The following is a 12275-nucleotide window of genomic DNA, read 5'->3' on the forward strand; positions in this document are numbered from 1 at the left end:
CCATAACCACTCCAGATCTCTGCAAACATGGCCAAACCCTAGCTCCTACTGCAAACCCCCCATGAAGCAACCCTATTTTTGGCCTGTCAGAAAGATCTTCACAAACTGTTAAAACCCTACCACCCCACACCCAATCCGTCAGAGAGTAGAACGAATGGCCAAACCCTAGCTCCTACGCGCAATTGATGCGGCCAAGAACTCTTTACGGGAGCTAAATTGCACAGATCGAGCAAAGGAGCCGCTGGCGACGGCGACGTACCGTACAGGGGCAGCGAGGCATCATCACGGCGACGCGAAGGAGCAAGAGGCACGTCGCACAGGCCCCTCCCGAACGGCGCGGACGGCGGCGGCTCAGCGTCCGACGACGTGCTCATGGAGTCGTCGTCGACGCCAACGACGTCCGACCTCGGCAGCGATGATGAGCAGAAAGGGTGCGAGAGCAGAGAGGAGAGAGCGACCCGGTGCGGGAGTAGAGAGGTTGCGGGAGGGAGGAGAGAGCGACCCGGTGCGGTCCGACCAGGTGCGGGCCGTTTAATGACCAGGTGGGGTGCGGTCCGACCAGGTGCGCGCATATTTGCAAAAAAAAACCTCCAGCCATCTAGCATTAACGCCCCCTCCCGACAGGTGCTGCACAAGTGGCAGTCAAAGCACATCTGGCAACGGGTGACTCGGCCAAGTCAGCAAATACGTAGCTCCAATCGTATATACGGACCAAAGTGAACCCCCTGCGCAAGTAGATGGACTGTATTTCGGGTATTTTGAAGTAGTGGTACTTAAGTGTCAGCCAGCTCAAGTTTTGTGACCTATGGTGAATTTTTCTCTTTCAGAAATATACTTCAAGATGAGTTTTTTTAACACACTGACGTAGAGACTCATACACATATCTCTACTAGTAGGTATGCACGTGCAATGCACGTATCATAGAGTTATGAAATAGAGAGAAAATTGGATCGCTGGAAGGGGAGCGGTGGCATAAGTGTCGAGCATGCCGGTAGGTTTCCTTGGTATTCCTCGGCTACTTTTAGTGACTCCTTTGATTATGTTGGACTATTGTAGAAAAGATTATTGAGAACTTTTTGTGTACAATCAATAATCAACAATTGGAAAACATGTTCGTACTGGATGGAAGAGGCAACAAAATTCCAAGGTAAGACCTGAAGCTTCCTTGAACTGAAAGTTGATTATGCAAGCAGTCGAAGTTAGGATCTAGTGAGTGATTTAGGACCTGAAGCTTCCTTGAACTGAATGTACGTGCTCGTACCAGATCGTGCCCGTGTAGCGTTGCTGGCCCACATCGCCGTCGTTCGTTCCTTGGGACGAGAAGACCAGGTCAAATTAAGAGTCGAGCCGTCAAAGACGACGAACATTCAAATAGGTGAACGAAAAGAAAGAAGTGATGGAAGTCAAGGAACGATCGGAATCAAGGTCCGGGTTTGATTGATCCCATTATCCGAACAAACATGGAAACGGGTGATTTGGTTTCCACGTTTGTCCCTGCCTACATGCGAATATGGGCCATGCCTTTTTCTTATTTCCTTCTATGTACGCAGTACATAAGGCTCGGTTTCAAAAAAATGATGGCACGGATCATGGTAATTATTACTAATTGATATTTTTTCCTTCTATGTACGTGACATACAAGGCCGAGTTAAAAAAATATGATGGCGTAGATCATGGTAATTCTTGCTAATTGATATGATTAAAATAGGCCTAGTTTGAAGCGAGATCGTGGTAATTATTGCGTAACAATGATGGCGTAGACCATGGTAATTATTGCTAATTGATTATGGTAAATGATGTGATACAACATTGAGACAATCCGGTCCATTGAGAGATGCCAGATGTATTGCTGAGATGTAATATTTCTATCACAACTCGATTGTTTAATAATAGTGGAGATAAACACACACATACACATCCTATCTTTATGAGCACTTTCGAGACCGAACGACACACCATCTTGAGATTAACAAAGTCAACACAAACGCATTCGTACTTGATGTGAATGTTTCCTCTCACTGAACGTACATCCCCGAAATGTAATCTAACACTTGAACTCTGATGAGTGAAGATACCATTGTCCTCCTAATCATCCAGCCACATATTGGTCTGCTATACTTTAAGATAAACTAATGTGTTGATTATAGGCTCTTAAAATTTTGCTCGTGTAGAGCTTTTCCCTCTTGAATGCCCGATGGTTACTAAAAACTCTTACAAAAGCAGCACGCCGTAACGACTCAATGAGACTAAAAATCCATCTTTTGGTATCCGGCTTGTGATTGCCCGTCAGTACATCAACCAAATCATAATCCTTGAGTGCTCAGAGGCAACACGCCACATTGTAGTCTAGCAATGAATGTATCCACGAATCATTGCTCCTGCATAACCCTCAGTCAATGACAATAGCCATTTTCCGAGGATGAAGTAAGTCAACCATCGGTAGAGACTGCTGAGCGAGTCTCGATAGGAAAACCTTGAGCTTTGATGGAACACAGTCCTTCCACATCATCATCCAATACCTTTGGTCCTTCTTAGAGTTCGAAAATCCTCCTCGTTCCTCGAGCCACACTTATCGTCGAGCTTGGTTGCTACCAATATACATTAGACGTCTCCACGAATCATTGCTCCTGCATAACCCTCAGTCAGTGACAATAGACATTTTCCGATGATGAAGTAAGTCGACCATCGGTAGAGACTGCTGAGCAAGTCTCGATAGGAAAACCTTGAGCTTTGATGGAACACACTCCTTCCACGTCATCATCCAATACCTTTCCTTCTTAGAGAGGAGAGATTTGGAATTAAAAGGTCCGAACATATTTTCAGAAATATACTTCAAGATGAGTTTTTTTAACACACTGCAAACAGACGTAGACACTCGTACACATATCTCTATAAACACACGCATACACATCCTATCTTTATGAGCATTTTCGAGACCGAACGACACACCATCTTGAGATTAACAAAGTCAACACAAACGCATTCGTACTTGATGTGAATGTTTCCTCTCACTGAACGTACACTCGCGAAATGTAATCTAACACTTGAACTCTAATGAGCTGAAGATACCATTGTCCTCCTAATCATCCAGCCACATATTGGTCCGCTATACTTTAAGATAAACTAATGTGTTGATTATAGGCTCTTAAATTTTTGCTCGTGTAGAGCTTTTCCCTCTTGAATGCCCAATGGTTACTAAAAACTCTTACAAAAGCAGCACGCCATAACGACTCAATGAGACTAAAAATCCATCTTTTGGTATCCGGCTTGTGATTGCCCGTCAGTACATCAACCAAATCATAATCCTTGAGTGCTCAGAGGCAACACGCCACATTGTAGTCTAGCAATGAATGTATCCACGAATCATTGCTCCTGCATAACCCTCTGTCAATGACAATAGCCATTTTCCGATGATGAAGTAAGTCAACCATCGGTAGAGACTGCTGAGCGAGTCTCGATAGGAAAACCTTGAGCTTTGATGGAACATAGTCCTTCCACGTCATCATCAAATACCTTTGGTCCTTCTTAGAGTTCGAAAATCCTCCTCGTTCCTCAAGCCACACTTATCGTCGAGCTTGGTTGCTACCAATATACATTAGACGTCTCCACGAATCATTGCTCCTGCATAACCCTCAGTCAGTGACAATAGACATTTTTCGATGATGAAGTAAGTCGACCATCGGTAGAGACTGCTGAGCAAGTCTCGATAGGAAAACCTTGAGCTTTGATGGAACACACTCCTTCCACGTCATCATCCAATACCTTTCCTTCTTAGAGAGGAGAGATTTGGAATTAAAAGGTCCGAACATATTTTCAGAAATATACTTCAAGATGAGTTTTTTTAACACACTGCAAACAAACGTAGACACTCGTACACATATCTCTATAAACACACGCATACACATCCTATCTTTATGAGCACTTTCGAGACCGAGCGACACACCATCTTGAGATTAACAAAGTCAACACAAACGCATTCGTACTTGATGTGAATGTTTCCTCTCACTGAACGTACACCCGCGAAATGTAATCTAACACTTGAACTCTAATGAGCTGAAGATACCATTTTCCTCCTAATCATCCAGCCACATATTGGTCCGCTATACTTTAAGATAAACTAATGTGTTGATTATAGGCTCTTAAAATTTTGCTCGTGTAGAGCTTTTCCCTCTTGAATGCCCGATGGTTACTAAAAACTCTTACAAAAGCAGCACGCCGTAACGACTCAATGAGACTAAAAATCCATCTTCTGGTATCCGGCTTGTGATTGCCCGTCAGTACATCAACCAAATCATAATCCTTGAGTGCTCAGAGGCAACACGCTACATTGTAGTCTAGCAATGAATGTCTCCACGAATCATTGCTCCTGCATAACCCTCAGTCAATGACAATAGACATTTTCCGATGATGAAGTAAGCCGACCATCGGTAGAGACTGCTGAGCGAGTCTCGATAGGAAAACCTTGAGCTTTGATGGAACACAGTCCTTCCATGTCATCATCCAATACCTTTGGTCCTTCTTAGAGTTTGGAAATCCTCCTCGTTCCTCGAGCCACACTTATCATCGAGCTTGGTTGCTACCAATATACATTAGACCGAGCGCATCTTAAATACTCATTTTTTTCTTTCAAATCGTTGACCGACATTTATCTAGTTGCCTGGTGCATAACGAAATCCCAATTATAGCTTTAGGATATGTAGCCATAAAAAGTTTTGTTCTATTTTTGTTCGGTCCCGGTTTCATTTTGCACAATAAGTTCACTTACCAACTCGGGAGGGTCTGCAGTCAAACTTGCTATCGGCCTCATATCATAATCACGCGGGATCAAATTATATCTTCATATTTCTTGGTGTTGTGGCCATCACCAATCTATAATCTATAATACCTAAATAGTTGATCCTCACTATTTCTAATTCTATCAACATACAAGCCCTCCACCTCATCAAGTGTGCGACATCAGCATCCACTAACAATATTTTTCAGCCTATGCAAACCTTATTTCATTATCACTAAATTCTCTCAACATGCAAGCATCCCACTTCACCGTACAATATTTTTATTTCAGCCCATGCAAACCATACCAATATGCTTATTTTCGTCACTGAACATATGTAGTATATTAGATAATTATTTAATTTATGTACTTCCTAAAGGTTGTGAAATGCCCTGATTTACACATAATGCAAGTACGGAATATTTATATGTTAAAATTAGTAGCTTTTGATTTAGATCTTTTATTGCATACTAGTCAATGCGTACATGCAATGCACGTTAATTTGGAAGTATATTAAGTGCATGCAGATATTAAATATGATACTATTTACGTGTCATTATGTGATTACCACTATATTTGGCATGAAATTAACTGCACGCTAAACGCGTTGAGCGCTTGATATTGAAGCAGTCTACGTCGTTAGATTGACATGACTTAATGGCCGAGATTAATTGGATATGTCCCTTTGAGTCTTTTTATATTGGTACAGATATAAATATAAGTCATTTGTAATTAATTTTTATATTCCCACAGCAACGCGTGGGTAAATTACCTAGTTCTCCTAATTAAATCCTGTGTAAGAGTGTCTCTTCCTTCTAACACTGAACGCCAAATGCATCTCGCTAGTTTTTTTTCTTTCTATTTTTAGGGGTAAATTCTTCTCGCTGTTTTTTTAGTGGAAAAAAATGCTTCGCTAGTAAGGCAGAATAGTTGAGCAGGCCCGTTATTTTTTTCAGCCGAAGCGCCCATCCATTCTGTAAGCAGCTGAGCAAGCCCATTCGGCCCATTCCAGCATCGCAACCCTAGCCAAGCACGAGCCATAGGACACTGGCAGCTATAAATACCCAACCCCTGAGCAACGAAACCCTAGGTTAAAGCGACGCCGCCGCCGCAAGCCGTCCGCCTCGCTCTTCTCCCGAGCCTGGTCCTCATACTCTCGCCTCTCCTCCCCAACACAGATTTAACAATCTAGAGTTAGCGCCTCCGTCCGTCTCGTAGCTGCTCAGATGGCGATCAAGAGGACCAAGGCCGAGAAGAAGATCGCGTACGACCAGAAGCTCTGCCAGCTGCTCGAGGAGTACACCAAGGTGCTCATCGCCGTCGCCGACAATGTCGGCTCCAAGCAGCTCCAGGAGATCCGCAAGGGTCTCCGCGGTGACTCCATCGTGCTCATGGGCAAGAACACCCTCATCCGCCGCTGCATCAAGGTGCACTCGGAGAAGACCGGCAACAAGGACTTCCTTGAGCTCAGCAACCTCCTCGTCGTAAGCCGCCGGACTCGTCCCCCCTTTGATTCTTTTGATTCCGCCGCGAATTTCGTGCTGAAATATATCCTCCGGTCTGTAGGGTAACGTTGGCCTCATCTTCACCAAGGGTGACCTCAAGGAGGTTCGCGAGGAGGTCGCCAAGTACAAGGTAAAATTCAGACCGGATCTGCCATGTCCCCTATTTATTGAATTATTATGTGATGGATTGCTGGTTTATAGTGCGGCTAATGGAGAGATATATCCTACGTCCGTGATAAGTAACATGTATCGCTAGAAATGTAGCCCCCTGATGTGGTCTGTTTGTTATTCCTGTATTTGATGACACCTTTGCCTAGGTTTAGAATATTTGTAAATTAGCTAGTCAAGTTCTATTATTTTGATGAATCAGTATGTCGCACAAATGGTAGTTAAGTTTGACAAATGTTAATGAAGCAGAACCATTGAATTATTATCGACTCAGAATGCTGCCATTCGTTTATGTGTGCAATTTAGTTGTTTCCTAGCCACAAGTATGTATGTCAAAGTTCCTTTTTTTCTGTCAAACTGGCTAGTTTAGATAACAAATGTTATAAAATTGTGTAGTTGACACGTTCTATTCTTAGTATAAGCTATCTTTTTTTAATGCCATCTCTTAATTTTTATGTGATTTCTTTGTACTTAAGTTTAGAACATCTGAGGTTAATTCTTGTCTTGTGTTTTGACACACAGGTTGGTGCTCCTGCTCGTGTTGGGCTAGTTGCACCTGTTGATGTGGTGGTTCCCCCTGGCAACACTGGTCTGGATCCCTCCCAGACGTCCTTCTTCCAGGTTAGCATTTGCTGGTAACACTTTTCAGTTGATGCTTTTGTTTCAATCACATGTTATTACAAGTTCTAATTGTGTTGTCTTGTTTAGGTGCTTAACATTCCCACCAAGATTAACAAGGGTACTGTGGAAATTACTATCCCAGTGGAGCTAATCAAGAAAGGTGACAAGGTGGGCTCCTCTGAGTCTGCCCTGCTTGCCAAGCTTGGTATCCGCCCCTTCTCATATGGACTGGTCATCTGCAATGTCTATGACAGTGGGTCAGTCTTCAGCCCTGAGGTTCTTGACCTCACCGAGGAAGACCTGATGGACAAGTTTGCATCTGGTGTTTCCATGGTTGCCTCACTGTCCCTGGCGATCTCATACCCCACCATGGCTGCTGCGCCTCACATGTTCCTCAACGCATACAAGAATGTTCTTGCGGTTGCTTTGGAGACAGACTACTCATATGACCATGCTGATAAGATCAAGGAGTACCTCAAGGTAATTCTTGTTCTACAATGTTTTGTTCCCACTATGAAATCTTAATTTGAAACATGCATTAGAAGTTGTCTTGAACAATGGCATGAACTTTCTGTTTTATTTAGTTTAGAGTCATGTGTTGAGCTACTTATCAGGATGTCATCTGTTCTTTTCTAACCAATTCTGGAGCTTAAAAAGTGATATTCTTGGATTGTGTTAGCCTCTAATTGTCCCCTTAGTGTAATCTTTCAGTGTGTGAGATTTGTTTTTAGTAGTCATCATGGTATAATACATGACATGCCATCTCTGATCTGGCAGATGTTTCATCATATTCATGAGCAACTTCATCATTGTTAGCTAAGCTAGTCATGTTCACATGGTTCTTCCTACCACAGCTTAATTCTGAATCATGCATTTCCATGTCAGTTTTTGACACATTAGGTGTTGTTTTGCTGTGCAGGACCCCAGCAAGTTTGCCGTTGCTGCCCCTGCTGCTGCTGCCTCTGGTGGTGCTGCCGCCGCTGCCCCCAAGGAGGAGGAGAAGAAGGATGAGCCCGAGGAGGAATCAGATGGCGAGATGGGATTCAGCCTGTTCGACGACTAAGCTGTGTGCCTATCTTCATAAAGCCGTGTCCCGTTGCCAGTTTTGTTTAGTGTTGAACACTAAAGTTTTTCAGTCCTATCATTACCTTGAACAAGAATTAATTATGCTGTTTGTTAGTGTGTATTTGAATATGGTAACGTTATGTCATGCACTTAGTTACTTATATGCATCTCTCTGCTTCTGCTTCTCTGCTGTGTTTCACTAAGTTAAATTTTAAGTAGGCTTGTTTATCGATGTTTGGGATGGAGCACTGATTTGGCCGTTGGATGGAATGCGCTTATTTTGCCGATGACATCAGATCCTAGCAAGCTCGGCGGCCAGCCACCGGATCAGATTGCACTGGGCCGTGTGGGCGTAGGCATGTATGGGATGGACCTGGGTGCTGCTGCTCGAGCCGGTCGCGGCTTGTGCTTGCGCGCGTTGACGGTTGTGTGGGGTTCCTCGCATCCAGTCCTGCACAGGCAGGTCGCTGGTAACCGCATACAACATTACATAGGGAGGAGTACATAATTAATTAAGGAAACTAATCAAATCTTAACACTCTCCTTAATTCTTCCTTGTACTTGCGATTGAACATCCTTGGAATAGTCTCCTCCAAAAACCTTGTGGGGAAAATATGAGGAATAATATAGGATATATTGGTAAAACTCATTCAAACCCTGTGGAAAAATAAGGAGAAAATGATCCAACATATAATGATTATTGTCTCTGTTAACTTGATATGAAGTATATTCATAGAATTTAGAGGGCAATAAATATGTCGTGTATACTTCCGTAAAAACCCCGATGGGGAAAACAGAAAGTATGACATAATCTTATGTTAATATTACTTCATTAAAAACCTTTATGAGAATCTGTAAAGTAAACTCATCAAGGAAAAAAGAGTATAATATGATCTTTTGAACATGAACAATTCAGGAAGATACTTTGAACACATTTCTGGAACACAGAAGTCGGTAGAGACCTGATGAACAAATCAATCTCATGATTTGACTTACAAGATATGCAATATAGTGATATTGCTTATTACGTAACATGTTTGCATACGGGCAACACAAAAAACATTATCATTTAGATAATGGTTGGTGGATGTATTCATGAGGTCTGTTTCGAAGACTCTCCATGAGAGAGCTACCACACCTAGTAGGAACACTAAGCTTCTCTACGATTTGACATCGTGGTGATCTGATCGATGTATCCAATGATATCGGTGTTCACATTTCTGTGAAACTGAAAAATCAGGATAAGATGTTTGATGCCTTGGAGATATCGAAAGATATTCTTGAGTACCAACCAATTGTGTTTGATGAAACCAATGGCATTATGGAATATTGAGTCCCAATATCTTATTCCCACCACCTCTTGGTCTAAATAAATCTTTCTCCGCGTCTAGAGAATGAACTACCATGAGAGTTATGGATGAATAAGATTTGTCCACAATGAATTTCTCCAATATATTATGGATATAGACAACATAGTATACCATAATGTATGAATGAAGGTGCTCAATTTGTAGTAACGAGCGGTATTTTGGTTTACCCAAATACTTCATTTTAAATTCCGTCATTTAGATGATTACGTGTGTCGTTATTGCAGACACACAAACATGGGTAATCATCATTGTAGGAGTAATCCTTGTGTATAAGGAACTCACTAAGTCGGTTGTACCATATATACCGACAACAATAAGTCGTATGTCGACTTATTGATTTTTACACAATGTATGTTGTATTTTGCATTTTGATTCAGAAGTGAGATTCCATCGGGAATCAATCATATATGTCTGAATCTAGTGATCCACATGTATATGTAATCACTACATCTATCAACTGCACAAATAGATGATTTTGTACTGCCAATGATATAAGTTATCGGAATGAGATTCCACCTCTAGAGAATAGTTGGGTATCTGCGTGAACCCTTGTGCTACAATACTTGCTCTATGTTTCACCACCTCATTGTTCTCAATTCTGTTTCCAGAAGAAAACTGGTGTAGGTATTGCTTATGAATACCTTCCCATTATTGAGCAAGATCATTTCTACCTAGATTATACCCTTTGCTTGAGTCCAGTCCGAGTGTTGTTCACACTTTGCCATGGCCATGGTCTTTAGATCTGAATCATTTGAAAGGTTTTGCAATCTAGTTGAGAAATATATGTCGACAATTGTAGACTTTTGGTTATATGTTTCTCCAAAATCTATATATCAATATGGATTTGATGGAACTATCGTTACCTATGGTGACTGCTCGCGATTTCCGAATGCGGCTGAGTCGGGTATTCCGATGACCCGGTCATTGTGTGCACTATGACCTGGGTTGGTGGAAGTTTTCCATCCACTGGGTGTATACTACCCATTAGGTGTCTGCCAACGTGAAGTTGACTTGCATTTACTGATTCACAGGCCTTGATATCCTTGCTTGCGAGAAGTTGAATCCTTATGTACTTCTGCCATACATCTCCCCCTGTTGCTTTGAACGGGGAGTGGAGTGGATTTTGTTGATACCTCCACTCTTTCAGGCGTACTTTTGCAGGATTGTAGGATTGTGTGACACTTTTATAGTCAGTAAATGAATCTGGCAGGTTATTTGCAATATGTTGCAAATCTTCCGAACCATGCATGGTTCAGCTCTTTGAGTACGTGGATATGAGGCAGAAATGTGTTGAACATTCCACTAATTTCCTGGCATTCTTTATGGTACTTGAATTCTCCCCCTAATGCCTGGAAATATTCCTCATTGAATCAACATACTGGCCTTGAATAACTCCCCACGTGAGGGGCTTAAGGTATTGACGGTAATACAATTATTCCTCACATAGATCTCAACTATATGTTGATGGGCCAATGATGTATGTTGGGGTGGTGATATCGGTGTGTAACCGAATTACCGCAAATAGGAAATACTTGGTAGATTTCCACGTATCATAGACAGAGGGGAATAATATTATGCAGTTTGGTCATGAGCGTGTAAAACTACATGACTCCAACGTAAAGTTGGTAATTTGCAATTCGAGAGTGAAGATAATGCAATGAGCTTAACTGCTTTGGATAAAGGATTCTACCAAACCATTTTGAGTCTAGACATTAGGACAAATTGCTAAACTTCAATCCAAGGGCCATAGAGAAAGGCACTCAAGGAGAATTCTTCAATGCTATCCATACAATTTTCTTGAAATCGATGTCAGGATAATGAGCCAATGGTTTTGTATGAATAAAGCACACACTTAAGACCATCATGTAGATATGTTTTTTAGAACCATGGAATGCCTGAATAGTCTAGTCAATGGATGGAAAGAGCTACTTACCTCAACTTGATGCATTTAAGGAGTCTGAGTGGTTCAGCTTTAGACTTTAAGGTGTGCGAGCCTTCAAATTAGCTTCCTTCTGTCACTTGTAGTGCACATAAAATCCAAATGTTATTAGAATTTAGCATCATAATAATCATAAATTATTGGAATTGCTGATAGTTTCGGTTTCAATCCAATGTCTCGATGACCAAGGCGAGTATGCCAAGTTTTTCATATAAAAGACATTCTGGAAAGCTATCTTGGATGCAACATGTAGTACGGGCTTTGTAGTATGTGTAGTGCAATCTAGATGATACATAGAGAATGTGCTTGCCATATTAATTGCATATGGTAAAGAGAAGTTATTTCTCTTTGTTGTCATCATAAGTTTCGCTATGGAAACTATTTTGACGGATACCTTCATAATTTAGTAGGGTACGAGTTAAACCTGGGAAGCAATAAAACATCCCGACGTTACTCCGTACCCACAGGGATAGTAAATATGACTCGAGTTGAGCCAACAAATACCTCATCGCGTCCAGCGATTTTAAAATGTCTCCTTTCTCTCAATGAGTGGAAACATTGGACTTCCCTGGGTATAGAGTTTATGGTGCATATGTCCACAAGGAACATATCATTTTTCATCGGATTGACTCCCGTATAAATCTATATATAGACATGAAGATTCTCAATATGAAAATCACTGTCACATATATAGAATACATACAAATGTATTTGTACCAAAGTGCTGGTACAATATATTGTGATATACAATATATGATGACAACAATACTTATGTTGTTGTCATAACATCGTAAATGGACATTAATTATATTGGCCACTCAGGAGATTGAAAG

At 41.6% G+C, this 12275-nt stretch overlaps 1 protein-coding gene across 1 annotated transcript; it reads left to right on the top strand.

The window, feature by feature from the left end:
* The first annotated feature begins 5853 nt into the window (after positions 1-5853).
* On the top strand, positions 5854-8318 carry LOC119329897 (60S acidic ribosomal protein P0). Its single transcript, XM_037602996.1, has 5 exons — positions 5854-6258; positions 6341-6409; positions 6970-7068; positions 7156-7548; positions 7988-8318. The coding sequence occupies exons 1-5, from the start codon at positions 6001-6003 to the stop codon at positions 8129-8131; spliced, it is 963 nt and encodes a 320-aa protein (XP_037458893.1). The 5' UTR covers positions 5854-6000; the 3' UTR covers positions 8132-8318.
* The last annotated feature ends 3957 nt before the right edge of the window (positions 8319-12275 follow it).

Source organism: Triticum dicoccoides, chromosome 7A (assembly GCF_002162155.2).
Source record: "Triticum dicoccoides isolate Atlit2015 ecotype Zavitan chromosome 7A, WEW_v2.0, whole genome shotgun sequence".
Classification (NCBI taxonomy): domain Eukaryota; kingdom Viridiplantae; phylum Streptophyta; class Magnoliopsida; order Poales; family Poaceae; genus Triticum; species Triticum dicoccoides.